Raw genomic sequence first — 19,072 nt, 5'->3', positions numbered from 1 at the left:
GTCTTAACCAGCGAGGGCCTTTTGAAAGTATGCAGGGAAAAGTTGGGGTAAGACTGAGTTTCTTTCTTTTTTTTTTAATTTTTATTCAGGCCATAAGCAGATTAAAAAGTCAGAAGTAAAAGCTGTAAAATGCACCTCAAGAATATCTAGAACTACATGGCTTCTGGGAAGCTTAGTGGTCTTCAGATGTCTGATTTACTTTATTTCTTCCGCAGTTGTTACAGTATAGTCTTGCCCAATTTTGGTGTGTTAAAATGATGTAAGAAAAAGATGAAAACAAAGATCAAATGTTAGAAAAATAAGGAAAAAAGTAATATGGACCCGGGGAGGCATTGGAGGTACAGTGGTGTGGGGGCCTGTTTGAGCCCTTTGCTTAGGGCTCTAATAAACCAAAGGCAGTCTCTGAATATAACATAATAGTGTCTGCTGAAGGTAAATTAGTGCATTTCTAAGATAGGCATAGTATGGCAGATTAACTCTTGTAATGCGTATGTACAGTTTACTAATAACATGTTGTATATGCATGTGTCTGTTGGGTCAAAAAATAATTATTTCATCATAGGTCACTGCTCTCCTCCAGGCAGAGTTCAACATTCGGCCTGATTTTTTTTTTTCTTACAGCCAAGAACCATTCCCCCATGGCTGGGCTGACATTGCACTACCATAGGTGTCTCCCTTTACCTGGTACAGGAAAAGAGATTGCAGCAAAAAGGTAGAGGGAGGTCTGGGGCTCCAAAGGGCTCAGTCCCCAGAAGAGAGCATCTCTGCGAATACCAGCCTTCTCATCTCCCCCCCCCCTTTCTTCCAACCCCTACCTTTCCCCTTCATTGTTACAATATAGGGGCAGGTGGCCTCCTTTTAGAAAAAATAGTTTTGCTTAACTTCATACCAGTGGGCATTCCATATTGTCCTCAGATGGTACAAATTTCACTTTGTCCAAACCAAGAAAGATAGACTGACATCTGTGTTAAGACCAGAATAAGTTAGTCCCACCTTTCAGCAGTGATAATACTCAGTAGCACCATATAACCTATGCCCTTCAGCCAAGGAGGCAAGGGATTTTACTCTAGACTGTCATTTGTTCTAAGAAGGGATGTGGTATGCAGTGACATTCTGGATCTGCCAAGGCTAAAGAAATTCTTAAAACTCTTAACATTTATGATGTTACCTATTTTAAGCCCTTTTACTCCTTCTGTGGTGTCTGGCCGTACTGGTGACTAGATCTCAATGATGCTTACTTACACATCCCTATTTTCAAAGTACAAAACAACATATGAGGTTTTAACGGAACCATCATTACCAGTTTTCCTGTTTGCCCTTTGGTTTCACCACTGTCCCCAGAGCTTCTGAAAAATGACTGGTGACAAGTTGTAGCTCATTGCAGGACCGTGAACATCCAGACTTTTCTCTTCTTGGGTGACTGCGTGGTTCTCAACATTCCTAGGAGGATGCAAGCTGGACACTGGAGCTCACTGTAGATTATCTGTACAAATCAGGGTTCTTCCTGAACAAACAAAAGTCAAACCTGTACCCAGCAAGGAAGGCGATTTCACTGATGTACCCTCTTGGACATCAACTCTGCATTGGTCTACCTATTAAGGAAATGTTAGAATCCCTTTGACAGTTTTTAGGGCACAAATTACATTAGGTTGACTGCCAGTGAATTTCTGAACATTCTGGTTCTTGCAGTACATTGAGTTAGGCTACCCATGAGGAAACTTCAGTGATACTTAAAAGAACACCCGAGATCATTATATGCAGAACATATAGTATGCAATCCCAGTCATAGGTTCATAGATTAGTACTAGGCTAACTGCCTTGTGAGTCATTTTAAGCCTAGACAATTATCCCTTGTGAGACTCAAACTCTGTACCTTGTGTTTGTAAGGCAAACACCTTAACCATTAGGCCACTCTCCCTTCCTCATACCCTGCATAAAGAAGGAGCTGCAATGGTGAGTACACTAAATCAGAAAGAATGATGGCATGCTGTTCTGGTCACCCACCCCAAACCAGACATTAACCACAGATGCCTTAGATATGGCATGGGGGCACATGCTAAGGATGAAAGTGTAGGACACCTGGAATTGCATGAATGTAAAAGACATCTGGGGTCTGCTCTCCAGGCAGTTCGATTGAAGCAGTCTAGACCTAAGTACATTAATGTGCCCTATTGTTGAGCTGACAGGGCAAAATGTCCATGGAAAGTTACTGGTTTCCCTTTTTTGAAGCTGTGGAAATAGAGAATACCAAGAACATCTAAGCCAGAAAGGCATTATTAGGTGATGTTGACCTTCTCCCTGGTCCTCACTAACACCCTTAGTATCAGAGGCACTAAAGGAAAAGCATAAGCTAGCTCCTGGATCTAGTTGACTGAAAAACTGTTTGCAACCCTGCCTTCCCAGCATGGGTACTTGGATTTCTACATTTAGCAGTTTTGAGGGTGGTCATAAAAAATCTATTCAAGGGATTCAGCCAGTGCTATACTACATGTCAGTTTTTCAGTCCAGAGTCAACTCATGGGAGTTTGCTGCAAATCTGCTTATGAGGCTGCACGTTTGTTTGGCTCCCAAAGGATTGTACACAGCTTTTGGAAGAAAGCTGAGCTATAATGCCAAGTCACATGCTTTTAAGGCTAGTCTGTATAACATGCATGAGTAGGTTCTCCCTTGCCTGCTGAAGTCTTGTTTCATTTCTGAAAATAAGACAAACAGTCAATTTGATTTTCTGAAAGTCTTGAGTAAAGTCAACATAGCACTTGAAATGATTATGCACACCTAAGAAATATACAATTCTTTCCCCTTTATTTTGAGGATTAGGGAAGAGCATTGGCTTTTTGATAGTTCAATTCACAGCTACATATAAAATAACTTATGGCATAAAGGAATAGATAGTATGCAAGGTCACCCTGTCTCTATGGAACTACAGGAATGGCTCCTTGTACATGTGGGCTTGTAAGTTGGAGACCCTACTAGCAGAGATACCACCTTCTAACAATACTATTTTACAGCTAAGGCATTTCAGAGGCATGTGTACTGATGGTTCAAAAAGTTAGACGGTTGGCTTTTTTTAGCACAAAACTGAGATCCCAGATTCTTCTAGGAGGCCTCAGGTCGATGATGTCCTTCAAGAACTGCTCCACTGGGGGCCTGGATGCCAGTATGTGGGGGATATATAGTCCGGCATGCTGAAATAGACAAAAGATGATTTATCTTCACTAAGGTACAGACTGAATATGAAGGGAACAGCTCCAACAAACGCAGGAAATCCATAGGCATATTAATTTGCTGTGGGTGTTTGTTCCTCCTTTCACAATAAAGTGAGACTCGTTCCCATTTAGTTAGGTATAATATCTTTGTACCTTGCCTTCCAGCATCCCTCATAAATTTTTATCATACCCTTAGAGAATAGGGGGTGAATGGGTAGCAGAGTACGATCTTCCATCCCACTAGTCTGAGTGTGGATAGTTTGGGATGTATGAGGGACTCCCCTACATGGTGTCAGGAGGCTCGCATATTGAGGCATCATTAAAGGTTTTTCCCTTACCATACTAATCAAGTGGGAGAACTAATGCTGTCTGGGGCAGAAAATGACAGTCAGGATCATTTCAGGCTTCTCCTCTCTGTTTTTGTACAACCCTGGGGGGGCGTAAGGGTATCCTAGGAAAACCACAAGGAAATAGGCTTATCCAGTGTAGGGAAAATACATCCACTGCCAAACCAGTCTTGTTTGTCTGTCTGTGCCTCTAAAGAACTTTTCAACAGCTTGTTGCTTGAAGAGGCAAAAAGGTTTTGATCTGGTGCAAACCTGTGAGGTAAAAAAATGCATCCTTGTCCACCATCCACTCATGCGGGATCCTACTCAAGTGGTCTGCAGTGAAGTTCTGCTGTAGTGGAAAATAATGCAGCCTTTAGAAGGAGACTGATGACCAATCCTGCATGCACAGTTATTAAAAGTGTCTACCCCTTGTTTATGTACCACATGACTGTGGTGATGCTTGTTATGAAATGCAGGATCGTAGCTCTCTGCACTATCCTAGAAACTGGAAACCCCCACAGGAGTGTTTGGGATCGTAGCTCTCTGCACTGTCCTAGAAACTGGAAACCCCACAGGAGTGTTTGCTTAAGGGATATCGGGCAAGGCTGGCATTTTTGTGGGGTTGCATCTCCTGTGGAGGTAAGTGACATGCACTTGCTGATGCCTATAACATACCGTACCCGGATGTGTTACCAGTGATATACAGTGGTGTTTGGGCAGCAAACAGCAAAAATGGGAACCGTCCCGTATGGCTGTCAAAAATTAAAAAAAAAAAAAAAACTTTGGCGGTTACCTTGGAGCTTGTTCTCAATCCGACCACCCTATGGCTATGATGATCTAGTTTGGGATCTCACTCAAAGAACCAGTGATGATGTGAGCTGCTGTCCCTTGTACCCAGCGCTGGTCTGACATCTGGATCATGAGAAGGACAGCCAGCTGGAGTGTCCAGAGCTGTGGAGTCGTACTGTTTACACCAACATGTACATCTCCCAAGCCCCTTCTTACACTTATCAAAGGTACTAGAACTTGTCAGAGATTTGGGATGCATGGCAAGGAATAAAAAGGCCTTAGAAGTTGTTAACTTAGTACATACTTGTGAACATAAGAACATGACAGCTAATTCCTGTTTTATGACTACTGCTGTGGAAGTCATCTCTGAACTTTAACATCTACTGCAGTAGTAAGTCACAGATGTACTTTGCACCTGCAAAGTACACCAACACCATACAAGACATATGCATGTACCAGATGCATCCTGATGTTAAGCATATCTTGAATTCATAGTTTAAATCTTTTAGTTTATTTTACTTTTTATGTAATTCATTTGTCTTGGTGTTGGTAGACAGAAGCCTTGCTAATGTTGCATTTCATGTTTGTAAAATCTTTCTGGATGGTAGTAAGAAAATATTGAATTACATTAATTTTAATGTTTTTTTTTCCCTTTTCTTTAGATTCCCATCTCCAATGGGCTGGGCTCCATAAATGATATTGAAACAGGTATAATCTTATCTTTTAACTTTATGAAGATTATGTCATATTATCATTGGGTAGATTCATAGGTGGTAGTTAATGTGTTTACTCTGGCTTATTTGCCAGTATTGCCATTTGTTGCTAAAGTAATAAAATGTGGATTTTCTTTTTTGTTTATTGACAATTGATGTAGAACCAAAGTATAGCTTAACTTTCAATAAGTTATTCTTGCTAGAGAATATTAGCAATTGTGAAACCAAAGCCTCACCAGGAGAATCCAGGGCCTTAAACAGCTATCATACACAGATAGGCTAAAAGCCCTATCCCTCTACTCAGTTTCATACAGACTTCTCAGAGGTGACCTCTGTCTGGCATACAAGGAGATCACGGACCCCACCTTGATTGGGACTGCTGCATATCCGCAAGTCAAGCTCTACTCGAGTAAACCGCACGTGCAGCCTCAACCTGGTCTGTGACATTAACAAGACTTGTTGGCGAGACTGATTTGTGTCCCAGAGACTCCCCCATCTATGGAATAGACTCCCTCTCCACATCAAGCAGAGTACCTCTTAACCCCTTTTTAAGCACAACCCAGATAACTGGATGAGAAACAGAAAATATACCCCTGGGATTCCACCCGTGTCCCTGCTGGCCAGGGGCATCGGGTGCTTATTTGTTTAAAGATGGGCTAAACTCTTGGCCATGCTTATAAAGGCCTTGGGGTCAATAGCCTAGTAACCTCCTATGATCTATGCAAATGGAAGCATATTACATAGCATTGTATTAACTTTTACCAAGCTTAAATGAATTGATATATACAAATACACCTCCAAGTCCTTTGTGGGTACCCCCTGTGTTTTAAAAGTTGTGCAGAATATCTTGAAAACTTCTGTCATTGTGTACAGTACCAAGTCAAGTGACTGGCAATGTATGTGGTCATCTTGAAATAGTGTAATGTGCTTTGCTGTACAGGTCACATGGCTAATTTATTGTAGTGCAAGTTATGCAGTCTTTAGTAGTGTCTGTGCAAAGGGAAAAAAGCATTAGCTGCATGATTTTCAGGATGCTGTTGCTCTCTTGTTGGAATAGCTAACTGCCACCAGTATGATGGAACGAGGACATGAGAAAAAGTATCCTACATCAACATTGCCTATTCCCATTCATGTATATTTTAGTGCTTTAAATCTTGAATATTTTAAGAAAACAAACATTTATAGTGTAATAAAATGGATCAGTCAGGTTTGAAAATTATCTGATAACAAATAAGTATCCAAGATAATTTGCTGTTCAAGTAAGTTACTGATGTTAAACCACCAAGTATGTAAAAGTCACATATATTGTCCAAGTGTTTAAAGTGAACAGCATAGAACCTAGCATGAAGTCCAGTAATCCAGACCTCTTTCCCCACGAAGAACAGTTAGGCATTATTGAGTCACAAAAATAACTGATACTGTTTCATTACAAGATTGCAAAACAGCAAATCCTAATTACCAATCAGACTTCAAACACAAACAAGTCCAGATTTGTGTTTTGGCAAAAACAGGAGGAGACGAGTTATCGTGCCTGCATTTCTTCATTTTTACCAAATAGCAGGCTACTGAAATCCAGGTAGCAGGAGAAGACCTAATATATATTGAAATGCATAAGTCCAGGTTCCAAAGTAGGCTGACGTAATGACCCCACTCTAAACAAACTGGGCAACTTCAGATAGTAAGATGACATTTTGGCAGCAGTTCAGCAACAGGCAGAAAATCATCCCACCTGGATGTGGTGAAGCTGCTAGTAAAACAGTGAAGTTTAACTAGTCCAGCACTTAGTAGTAAGACTTTAGTCACCACCATGTATCTAAAGCAAATCTTGAGCAGCATTCATATCTGATCCAGAAAAGGTTAATATCCAAGCAAACAATGTAAAGAATTCAACTTGAAAAGGTAAAAGCTATTTTAAGTGCAGCAACAGAATTTTTGTAATTGTTTTGGGCAGTTGTACTGTCACAATCATGGATACAGCAGTGCTTACCACTTCTGCTGATTATAATTGAGCAGCTGAAGTCCTGACAGAACATATCTGTGGTCTTCGTTTGTTTCAAGTTTAGATGCATTCATGGAGCAGAGACATTCAGGGCAGCAGTACTTTATATTGCTATCTAATGCATGCATGAGTTGAACACAAACATGTCTTCTTTGAACTGTTCTGAATTCTGTCAGACGTTTATAGATTCATAAGTGTTTAGTAGGCTAATGACCACAAGGGCCTTTTTAAGACTAGCCATGCATACCAAATCTCTGGACAAGTTCTGGTACCCTTGATAAGTGCAAGCTGGGGCCTGGGAGATGAACCATTTACAGGCTGTCTCTGTCCAGTAGAGATATAGGATAGGTACCAAACCAGGGATGAAGTTCCTGTTCCCCATCCAGTTGTCCAAGTTACACTTGAATTGGGTTAGTGAGGAACTCTGCTTCACATGGATGGGGAGCCTGTTCCAGAGATGGTGTAGTCTCAGGGATACATAACTGTCTCTCCACCAGGTCCTGTTTATATCACAGGCAAGGTTTAAGTCTTTAGAACAGGTAATTCTGGTGCTGTTTGTTTTGCAGATATGCAGGAGGCCACTGTGTATGCCATGCATAGATCTCCCCTCAACGGCCCGTAGGAGACAGAATACAGAGATAGGACCTCGAGGCAGTCTGCGTAGGATATTTTACTTACACCCTGTATTCTTTTTGTGACGAGCCTCTGTGGATGCTCCAGTTGTGAGATATGCCTGGTTAAGTACATACCAAAGGGGGCATTGTACCTTAATGATAGGTCTGAAAAGTGGTGACAGAGGAAAGCATAGTTAGTTAGCATAGGATGATGGTCTATAGGATGACATTGGGGATCAAGAAGAAGAGGACAGTGAGGGCAGTGCCAAGGATCAAATGGTGAAAGTTGAAAAAAGGATAATTATAAGGTGGAGTTCAAGGAAGAGTTAGGCACTGGGTGACAGTGAAGAGTTATGTGATAGCTTGGCAGCCACAGAAGAGGTGGTAGGGGAGACAGCTAGAATGGTGCTTGGTGTGACATCTAGACAGAGGAAGGAGGACAAGGAGACCTGGTGGTGGAACGAGGAAGTACAGGATTGTATATAAAGAAAGGGGTTGGTGAAGAAGTTGGATTGTAAGAGAGATGAAGAAAGTAGACATGAGTACAAGGAGATGAGGCATATGGTGATGAGACACGTGATGAAGGCTAAGGATAAGGCGTATGGTGCATTGTATGAAAGGTTCAACACTAAGGAGGGAGAAGAGTACCTGTACTGATTGGCTCAACAGAGAGATCAAGCTGGAAAAGGTGTGCAGCAGGTTAGGGTGATAAAGGATAACGAGGGAAACATACTCACAAGCAAGAAGAGCATGTTGAGCAGATGGAAAGAGTACTTTGAGGGGCTGATGAATGGAGAGAATAAGAGAGAAAGAGAGAGAGAGGAGGTTGGATGATGTGGGGATAGTGAATCAGGAAGTGCAACGGACTAGCAAGGAGGAATTAAGGACAACTATGAAGAGAATGAAGAATGGAAAGGTTGTTGGTCTAGATGACATACCTGTGGAAGCATGGAATTGTTTAGGAGATATGGCTGTAGTGTTTTTAACTAGATTGTTTAACGAAATCTTGGAAAGTGAGAGGATGCCTGAGTAGTGGAGAAAGTGTATTGGTACCAATTTTTAAGAATAAGGGTGATGTGCAGAGCTGTAGTAACTACAGAGGGATAAAACTGATCAGTCACAGCATGAAGTTATGGGAAAGAGTAGTGGAAGCTATGTTAAGAAGGGAGGTGATGATTAATGAACAGCAGTATGGTTTCATGCCAGGAAAGAGCACTACAGATGCGATGTTTGCTCTGAAGGTGTTGAAGTATAGAGAAGGTCAGAAGGAGTTACATTGTGTCTTTGTGGACTTAGAGAAAGCATATGACAGAGTTCCTAGAGAGGAGTTGTGGTATTGTATGAGGAAGTCTGGAGTGGCAGAGAAGTATGTAAGAGTGGTACAGGATATGTATGATGGCAGTGTGACAGTGTTGAGGTCTGTGGTAGGAGTGACAGATGTGATCAAGGATCAGCTCTGAGCCCTTTCTTATTTGCAATGGTGATGGACAGGTTGATAGACCAGATCAGACAGGAGTCCCAATGGACTATTCTGTTTGCGGATGACATTGTGATTAATAGTGAGAGTAGGGAACAGGTTGAGAAGACCCTTGAGAGGTGGAGATGTGCTCTAGAGAGGAGAGGAATGAAGGTCAGCAGGACTAAGACAGAATATATGTGTGTGAATGAAAGGGAGGATAGAGGAATGGTGAGGATGCAGGGATTAGAGATGGCAAAGGTGGATGAGTTTAAATACTTGGGATCAACAGTTCAGAGTAATGGTGAGCGTGGAAGAGAGGTGAAGAAGAAAGTTCAGGCAGGGTGAAGTGGGTGGAGATGAGTGTCAGGAGTGATTTGTGACAGACTGGTACCAGTAAGAGTGAAAGGGAAGGTCTACAAGACGGTAGTGAGACCAGCTATGTTATGTGGGTTGGAGAGATGGTGGCACTGACAAAAAGACAGGAGTCCGAGCTGGAGGTGGCAGAGTTAAAGATGTTAAGATTTGCATTGGGTGTGACAAGGATGGACAGGATTAGAAACGAGTATATTAGAGGGTCTGTGCCGATTGGACGATTTGGAGACAAAACCAGTGAAGTTAGATTGCTTTGGTTTGGACATATGCTGAGGAGTGATGCTGGGTATATTGGGAGAAGGATGCTAAGGATGGAGCTGCCAGATGAGAGGAAAAGAGGAAGGCCTAAGATAAGGTTTCTGATTGTGGCGAGAAAGTATAATGCAGGTTGTTGGTGTGACAGAGCAAGATGCAGAGGACAGGAAGAAATGGAAACAGAGACCCTTAATGGGAGGAACCGGAAGAAAAAGAAAATAGGTTTGATGAATGCCGGATACAGTGGAACAGTGACTTCCTTGGACCTAAATGCCATACCTTTGTTTATAAGTTGCGCAGCATAGAATGATTTCCTCACTACTGTAAACATGTGATGGTCAAAGGCTAGATTACTGTCTGTGTGTCTCTGAGTTCCTGACTACTGGGTCAACTCTAAGGGGTGTGTTGCCAATATGTGAGTTTCCAGGGGTGGATGACTTCCCGAAGAATACTATTATTCATTTCTTAGCATTTAGTTTTATTCCATGGCTCTGACACCAGTTGTATGTCTGTGTCAGTCCTTCGTGGAGAACATTTGTGTTGGTGTGGGATTTAATGACAACTCCTAATTTGCAATAATCTGCAAATTTATTCAGCCAGTGGCCATTGACATTGACAGGACCGATTGCTGAGGGACTCCACTTCTGACTGACCTCTTTATAAAGGTGGACTCCCCAATTCTAACTTCCTGCTTCTTGTCTTTGAGCCAGCTGGCTGTCCACCGGGTAAAATAAGGGTTTGTACCTAACCTCTTGAATTTGCCAACAATGCCTGAGTGGGGTATTTTGTCAGATTCATTGACCAGGTCAAGATAGGCATTGTGAACTATTTTGCCTTCATCCATTGCTTTGGTGACCATCTCACAGAAGTCATCCAGGTAGAGTAGGCATGACCTGCCCATGATGAAAGCAAACTGGGATGGGTCCAGTGTCTGGAGTTTTACTATATCATTATTAATCAATTCCATGATAATTCTTTCCATAGCTTTGCATGTGAGACTAGTGAGACAAATTGGTCTGTAGTTTCCAGGGTCTGTAGATTGCCCAACTTTGTGCAGAGGGGGATGACTGTTGCTGTTCTCCATTCATGGGGCAGGAAGCCTGTTTGGAGGCTACAGTTAAGCAGCACTTCTGGAGGGCATGATAGGTTGTTTGTCATGCTACTTAGTAGGCATCCTGGAATATTGCCTGGGCCCATTGGTGCAGTGTTCTTGACCTTAGTGAAAGCAATTAAGGACCTGTTCCCTAGTGATAGCAGGGGAGTTGTATTTGATGGTATTTCCTGAGGGAGGGTTGAGTGGGACAGAGGGGTGAAGTTGGAGCTGAATTTGTCAGCCAGTAGTTTTGCTATATCTTCTGGCTCAGTATAGGTGGCTCCATTTATAATGAGCTCTGCATACAATTGTGTATTGCCTTTGAGGATGTGGAGATAGCTAAAGAATGCTTTGTGGTTGTCTTTGGCCTGGCAGGCCAACTTTATCTCAGAATTGGCTTTGGTAGACTTCATATGTCCTCTGAGTTGTTTAGCTTGATGTGAGTGCTTTCATCTGCTGTTTGCTGCACCTCCTAATTTTTGCCACAATTTTTTTCCTTTTGTTATATAGCCTTTGATTTTTTGATTCCACGAGAGTGGCTTTTTGTAGTTAGTTCTGTACTTCTTCCTGGTGGATACAGCTACCTCTGTGCAGCTATTAACATGCTTGTATAGGGTTTCTGTGAACAGTTTTTGGCATAAACAGCAGTGTTCTCTGGGTTTATTTGGCTTGAAATTTTGCCAGGTTATCACTTAATAGCAGGAAGTTAGCCTTAAGAGTAGTTTCTGAATATTCCACGGTTAGCTGGGGGTCCAGGTTTTATTTTTACTTCAAAAGAGACCATGTTGTGGTCTGACCTTGCTAGGGAAGACATTATACTAGGGAATGTTCAGCACTCTCCCTTATTAGCTATCACCAGATCCTGTATTGTTGAACTCTTGGTTGGTGTATTTACAGTCTGATTCTGGAAGTTTGTGTTTAAAAGATCCTGGAATCTCTGTGTCGTATAGGATTCCCAGTTAATAGTGAGGTGGTTAGTCACCCATGAATATGGTATTTGGTTGGATGGTGAGTGTTTCCAGTAAGTTTAAATACATAGTATGGGTTTTCTGGGTCATAGATGGAGACTTGTAGCTTGCAAGGAAGTGGTGTTGAATTTTGCCTGTGGTGGTTTAAACATGGAGATGCTCAAGTGCAATTTCCTGTTTGAAAAATCTTGAGGTTTATTTTTGATATAAACTGAGACACCTCCACCTTCAGTGGGAGCCAGAGTGGGAGGGTGGAAAAACTTAATTTCTGTGCGACTCACAAGAAACAGTTGTGATCTTTTCCTAGTTTAAATATGTAATTAAAAGCAGAATACAAGTAAAACACAGTGTAAAGAAAACAAATTACAATATACAAAATAGAAGAAGGCACTACAGTAATACAAAATACAAGAAAGCAAAAGCAAACTAGCCTTTCCCCTCACAATAAGTTATGGCAGAGTTAGGGTGTGCTTTTCCAGAAGATGGCAGGTAGTATTCCTCATAAAACATTAGTCCTGTGGACCTGATTTTTTTTGGAACACCTTTTTTTCAAATCCTGAAATTCAAGCTGAGAGAGAAATAGATAAATATTTCTAATGAAATTCCAGCCTTTCTCAGTCTAAACTAAAGTGATAAGCTTTTTCAATATTTTTTTAATAAAGCTACCTCCTCAGATTCCAGTGTGTAATTTAAGACAGAACTGGGAAGATGCCATTAATAACATCACATAGGTATTCTGCCTTGACAAAAACAGAAGCTGTGCAATAGTAAGAATGATAGCGCCTTATTATGTGTACCCTTCTTCATTCTGTCATTTATTTCATTAAAAACTGCTCCCTGATATTTCAAAAACTGGACAAGAGTAATTTTTTTTAAGGGGGGGCTGGATGCAACCCCTTCCTGTCAGTGATGACGGCAAGAATTTTTTTGCCCCTAATAACTGAACACAGACTCTAATGTAACTCTTGCATCCTGAGAGTTCTCTGGTGCAGTTGTACTCCACATGAAATTTGCTGAACAAGGTTAAGGGGAATAGGTATAGTAAAACATTGCCACTTTTCAAACTCTCTATGTGGAAAATGCTACTCGAGGACTAAAAATATCAGATGCTTAAAGATATCTTCAAGTAGTCCAAAGTTGTTTTACAAATGATAATGCTTTCAAAAGAGGAAAACAAGATACCAGTGTCATAATATTGGTTCACATTTTTGCAGTTAATCGTGAAACACAGCATCATAACCAAGTATTTTCCATGCTGCTGTGCCTTCTGTGATACTGTCAGAACAATGTAATTCTGGTTTAGAATTTAATCTTTAGCAGTTCTGTCACCACTGGGCCATTAACATCTTGCATAACAAATTATAAAAGTCTTAATGCCAGCATTTTAATTTACACTTTGGGGTAGTCAGCATGATAACTTAGTAAAACCCAGTCTGAAGCTCACACAAAGTACCTGCTTTACACACATTTTGTACGGAAGACTTCCACTTTTATACTTGCATCTGAAATCCAGCTTGTTAGGAGGGTCCATCATTTGAAAATTATTTATTTTTAATTATGAATTTCAGTATTTCATATGGGGTTTGTGATTTACCTTTTTTTCTTGGTAATAGTGATGCATAATTCGGATTTACAATCTTGTTTATGCTTGTAAACTATGTCAGCACTGTACAATACATTATTGCCTCCATTCTTTCCTATGTGGGATGCAGGACCTCATTAATTACTACCTACCTGAGCCATTGGACCTACATACACTTTCCTTCATGAAAAACAGATTAAGTTGTCTGTACATTTTAAGCCTTGTGTTTGTTTCTTCATCAGATATGAGCTGGTTAGATAGCAGTGTGTGGGTTAGTTCTTGGGCCTGAGTTGTTGCCATTGTCTTTAGTTTGCTTTCTAAAATATACCCTTGTTGAAAAGACAATGTTTACGTCAGTCATTTTAATGAAGACCACTATGCGTTTGCAACAGTCTGAGAGAATGAATGTTAGCAGGTTAAATTTGAACTTGGTACCATGCCTGGACCCTTTGATGACTGAATACTGGAAGACTTGGAATCATAGGAAGGGTAGGGAGAAAAGGGCAGCCTCCTTGAGTGCCAGCATGCAGGAAGTGCAACAATCACTAAAACACTTTTAGAACCAATGTTGTCTTTGTATCTGTCTCAAGTTTCATCAGTTACTCTTTTATTTGCACTAAACCAAGGACTTTAGAAAATCTCATTGTGTTTCTCCTTTTATAAAGCAAAATTAGCAGCTAGTGTTTATAAGGTTACACTGTCCAGATGGTTGTCTGCTTGCATTATGCTTGTCTGTAGAGCCACATGATTGTATCTACCTCACAAACCTAAAGCTTGTTGTTCTGGGCTGTTGTAACATCCCACAGCCTTCTTTTCTTGAGTTCCTATAGATGACATCTGTGCTGCAGCTGCTTAGTCTACAGTGCACACATTTGTCTCAGTACAAGCTGGGGCAGTAATCTGGGTGTTGGGCTTCGGTTGGCTTTAACATCCTACAGAGCATCCTTCCCTGAATCCTCCCAGGGTTTGTAGTAGTTGGGATCTCTGTCCAGTAGTTGAGACTGATGGAAAAGACATCAGATATGAAAGTTATGTACTTACCACTAGATCCATGTTGTATTCTTCCATCCATTTTAAGTTTCCCTCCCTCTGCTCCACTGCTTGTCATTTTTTTGGGCTCTTTATTAACTGTACTGGACCTGTCTGTAGCCTTATCTTACACACTTAGACTTTTTTGTCATTTTAGGCACTTTTCTTGCTTGTGTAGTATAGGAGGAGCTATTTGTATTGGCAGGCAAACTCTATCTAAGGAACAGTCATGGTGGAGGGGGATTATGGGTAGGGGAAGAGCCTGAGGCTTGGATCCAAAAGTCTGAAAATTGCCAGCTTTTGATCCATTTGGATTCAGTATACCCAACAGTTGAGAGTGACATAAGAAAACGCTGATCTAGCATTATGGTAAGTGCATAACTTGTTTTTCTTCTAATCTTAAAGAAATGTAAATTGGCCTGCTTACTTGGGTTTTTGCTTTCTAACAGTGATTCTGGTTGCTCCCTACCCCTTTCAACTGCATATATAAATAAGCATTCACTCATCTTATGTTTTACATAAGGAATGAGCTCCAAGCACTGTCCCAAAGCATTGGGAAGGCTTTTGAATAGGCTGCTGGATGTAGTGGGCTAGGCAGTGTAAGCAGGTTAGTGGAGCTTCATCTTTGGTGCCAGTGGCAAAATTTAAAATGCCAATTTGATTTGTTGGTAACTTTGTCATTGATGCTTTTTCTTTTTTTTTTTTTCTCAGTAGCAGTGTCATTCAGCAGTTGTTAGTGTTACTTTTATTTATATTTTTATTTTGATGGGATGGGATAGGTAGCCTGGGACTTTTTTTCCTGCTACATAGGGAATAAGAGTCACCTTACAGAGTCAGGAAGCCTGACCGGTCCCTGGACTGACTGCATATGGGATTGGGATGACTTCTAGGTTTAAGGTAAAACTTAAAATCAAGCAAGCCTTAGTTGCCCACCATATATAGCATATGTTGCACACACACAGAATACAGAGATGCTGCATACATCTTTTAAGGTTGAAATGGCAGCTGCAGTCACGTCTCACTTCACAGCTCTCTGTGACAGAAAAAAATCCCTGCAGTGATAGGAATTGAGGAAGCATATTTGTGAGAGGAAGAAATATAAGACTGCTACAATGTGGGTGGAGGTAGTAGGAACAACAAGCCAGAAAATGTATTCTGTTTTTTGTCTTCAACTTGGAAGTGGTGATTGGGGAGGGGTGACAGATGAGGGCATTGGCCTGAGCTCCAAATTGCCTGGCCACACCTAGTTTCACAGGTTCTTACTAGGCTATTGACCTGTGAAGATCTTTAGGAGTCCAGCCATACATTTCCATGAAGTTTTTAACCCTTGTCATTTAAGTACATATAATCCAGAGATGAGCAAAACATTTAAATCCATGAGGGACAAGAGTACTAAAGCAGTGGTGAACATGCAGTTACCCATCTATTCATCCAGATTATGTTTGAATAGTATAGGAGAAGTACTTTGTTGTATGTGGAGTGGATAACTATTCCAAAGAAGTGGAATTCCCCACCCATACATATCTATCACTCTAACATGTTCTATTTATGTTGTAAAAGGTATTGACATCTCTTGAGTGTGGGTGTATATGCCCACATTGGACTTGCGGATGTGCGGTAGATCTAACAGGACAAAGTCTGCTGAGGTTCTCAACGTGAGGTAGAGATCGTCCCTCAGTAGCTTGTATGACAAGGAGCAAAGCTTTGAGATGGCCCACATAGTTTTTATGATTTAGGACCTCACTTTTCTTAGTAAGAAAGCATTTTGGGCATTCAAGTTGTTTCAAGTGTGTGGACCAGGTACATACTGAAGGATACATTACACTAAATGACAAGTCAGATGTGTGCAGAATGTAGCTGAATGATCACATCCCTAGCCACCATACCCTTAGTAAACTGTGCAATGAAAAAGGATTTTCTTACACGAGAGGATATGTGGTAATCAAAGGACAGTTCACTGTCTACATAGTTTCCTAGGTCCTTAACTACTGGATTAGTTTTCAGGGGTTTGTTGTTAATGTAATAGTTCCAAGGGACTTCTTGCTTGTCAGAAAACACAGTTATACATTTCTTTGCATGTAGTCTTACTCCATGGTTTTGACTATCCAGCTGTTTTTTGAAATGCCTTCTTGGAGGATCTTGATGCCCTGTGTGGAGTTCCTAATGGCACCAGGTATGCAGTCATCCACAGACTTGGTCAGCCATAAACCTTTAGCAGTTGCTGTGACTTTTGAGAATTAAGTGCCAAAGATGAGTCGCCCAAGGACTGAACCCATGGGTACACCACTAATGGCAGGTGTTTTGGAGGAGATAGAGCAGCCCACCTTAATTTTTTGGGTTCCATCTGTGAGCCAGTGTCCAGCAAGTTACATAGGGGCTACCATTTAGCTGGGATAGTTTATCTAGAATAACCCAGTGTAGGATGGTGTCAGATGCATTTTTGAGGTCTAGATATGCAGTGTGTACTAATTTGTCTTCATCCATTGCTTCAGTAATCTTCTCAAATAAGCCATCCAGGTTATGTAGGTAGAATCTGCCCTTGACAAATCCGTACTGGCTTGGGTTGAGGGTTTGTAGGTTACCTAGGTCTTTATCCATAGCCATCCATATGAGGCTTATCAGACTTATGAGTCTATAATTTCCTGTATCTGTTAATGTCCCACCTTTGTGCAAGTGAATGACAGCTGCTGTCCTCTGTTTGTCTGGCTCAAATCCTGTTTCTAGGCTGGCATTGACTAGCCTTTGTAGGTGGTCTGACAAGTCGTGCTTCAGGCTGACCTGTAAGCAGCGTAGTATGTTATATGACCCCATAGAAGCAGTATTCTTGACCTTTGATATTGTCTTAAGGACCTGTTCATTGGAAATTGGAGGGGGGTGCATTTGCAGGTATGAGCTCTGGGAATGTAGGGTGAGGAGGAGAAGGGGTGGAATTAAAGTTACATCTATCTGCTAGTAGATTGGCTATGTCCTTTTGGTCTGAGTATGTGTTAAGTATGTGGTATCATTTATTATGATGTCTCGAGTACTGGGCATTATTTAAGGTTTCTAACATTGTTAAAGAAGAGTCTGTGGTTGTCCTTTGTCTAGGTTGCATTTTTTTACCACATATCTGGCTTTGGTTGATTTGATTAGGAAATGGAGTTCATTGCTAAGTGTATTAAGAGCTTTTTTTGCCTGTTGAGAGTTACATTTACTTTTACATTCAATGATTTTTTTTTCTTTTATTATAGAACCTATTTATTTTTGGGTTCCACCATAGAAGTTTATTTTTGAATTTGACATCACATTTACTTTGGGGGACAGATGCAGCCTTGCATCTATTCACATGTGTAGAGAATTTAACATTAAGTATTCCACATAAGCAGTGGGGTCATAGAGTTGGAAGGGGATATGGAAGTTAACCGGATGATCACTCCATTTCAGTAAATTAGGGCTGACAATGTCTGAGCACCGAGGTAATGGAGTATGGTTGTGGCTTCAGTCTTCAGGTGAATGTCACTGATTTGTGGTCCATTTGGGTTATTAAGGGAGTTAATTGATAGGGAGCAGAGTTGTCCCATATTGGTGAGGACCAAGTCCAGGATTTTATCACCTCTGGTTGGGGTGTAGACTGGTCCAGAGATTTTGTATTGATAATGTCTAGAAGTCTCTGGGTTATACATGTAAGAGGATGTGTACTTCTCACAGTTACTGAAGAAATAGTTGAAGTCCTGCAAGGAGAATGTTATTTGGCTTATTGCACAGGGACTCTATGCTAGTTGGGTAGAAGTTAAAGGTCTGAGAGGGATACATAGGGGGTCCTGTACTTAGCAGTGATGTGATCAGGGGTGTTGTTAATGGTTAAGTTGGATGTGGTGGAGTTCCAGATGATTATATTGTCTAACTAGTCTAGGGATAATGTTTTTAACAGATATGATGGCACCACCACATTTAGCATCTTTAAAGCAGTGAGCCTGAATGTGTTGTAGACATTAAAACCCTGTGTTGGTGGAGTGCTGTTAGTGGTCTTGAACCAGGTCTCTGCATCAGTGCATATGTCAGTGTGTTCCAGGACAAGGAGTGCTTGTAGGGAGTGGAGTTTTTTGTTAAAGCTGTTAGCACTGAACAGCAATACCTGTTATTATCCATGTTCTGTTTTATGTTGGAAGCTTTTGAGGACTGACATTGTCTTAAAACAGCACTGTCAGGATGGACAAGGTTTTAGCCAGTATACGAAAGCCTTGGTGGGGGGATTGGTGCAGGAGATCCCCAGAAAAGCATTTATGACTGTTTACTATCTCCTGCCAGGCTAATATGTATTGGACCCCTGTGAATTGCACTAAAAGCTAAACCAGTTGTTGAAGTGAATAATCTTTTGTTCGTACTGCAGCATAATTTTTGGTGGTGGTAAAATGCTTCCCAAGGCTAGGTTCATACCTGCCTTGGGCACACATACCAAGAGCTCATACATATCTGTCTTTATGTAGTCCAGGGAGGTGTGTCACAAGGTATTTCACCCACATGTACTGTGACTGTGTTGTATGTGTACTTCTGGTGCAGACACTTTGCACACCAGCATGATGTGGTGAATCTTGCTACCTGATAGGGAAGTGACTGTGACCCTCTCCTTGCACAGACTTGTCAGTAGCGCATCATTGTGTCTTACAGTGGGGTCCCCCATGTGA

General features: G+C 41.2%; 1 protein-coding gene across 1 annotated transcript in view; it reads left to right on the top strand.

Moving 5' to 3' along the window:
• ZC3H7B (zinc finger CCCH-type containing 7B) overlaps positions 1-19,072 on the top strand; it is a 1,999,702-nt gene that overhangs the window by 820,409 nt on the left and 1,160,221 nt on the right. Inside the window, exon 7 of the mRNA XM_044087097.1 lies at positions 4,987-5,032. Within this exon, the coding sequence (XP_043943032.1) occupies positions 4,987-5,032 (46 nt within the window). The remainder of the gene's footprint in view (positions 1-4,986; positions 5,033-19,072) is intronic.

This window comes from Protopterus annectens, chromosome 1.part1 (genome assembly GCF_019279795.1).
Source record: "Protopterus annectens isolate FY-2018-M chromosome 1.part1, PAN1.0, whole genome shotgun sequence".
NCBI classification, from domain to species: domain Eukaryota; kingdom Metazoa; phylum Chordata; order Ceratodontiformes; family Protopteridae; genus Protopterus; species Protopterus annectens.
The sequence above is the reverse complement of the archived record's forward strand: the minus strand, read 5'-3'. Positions and strand labels throughout refer to the sequence as shown.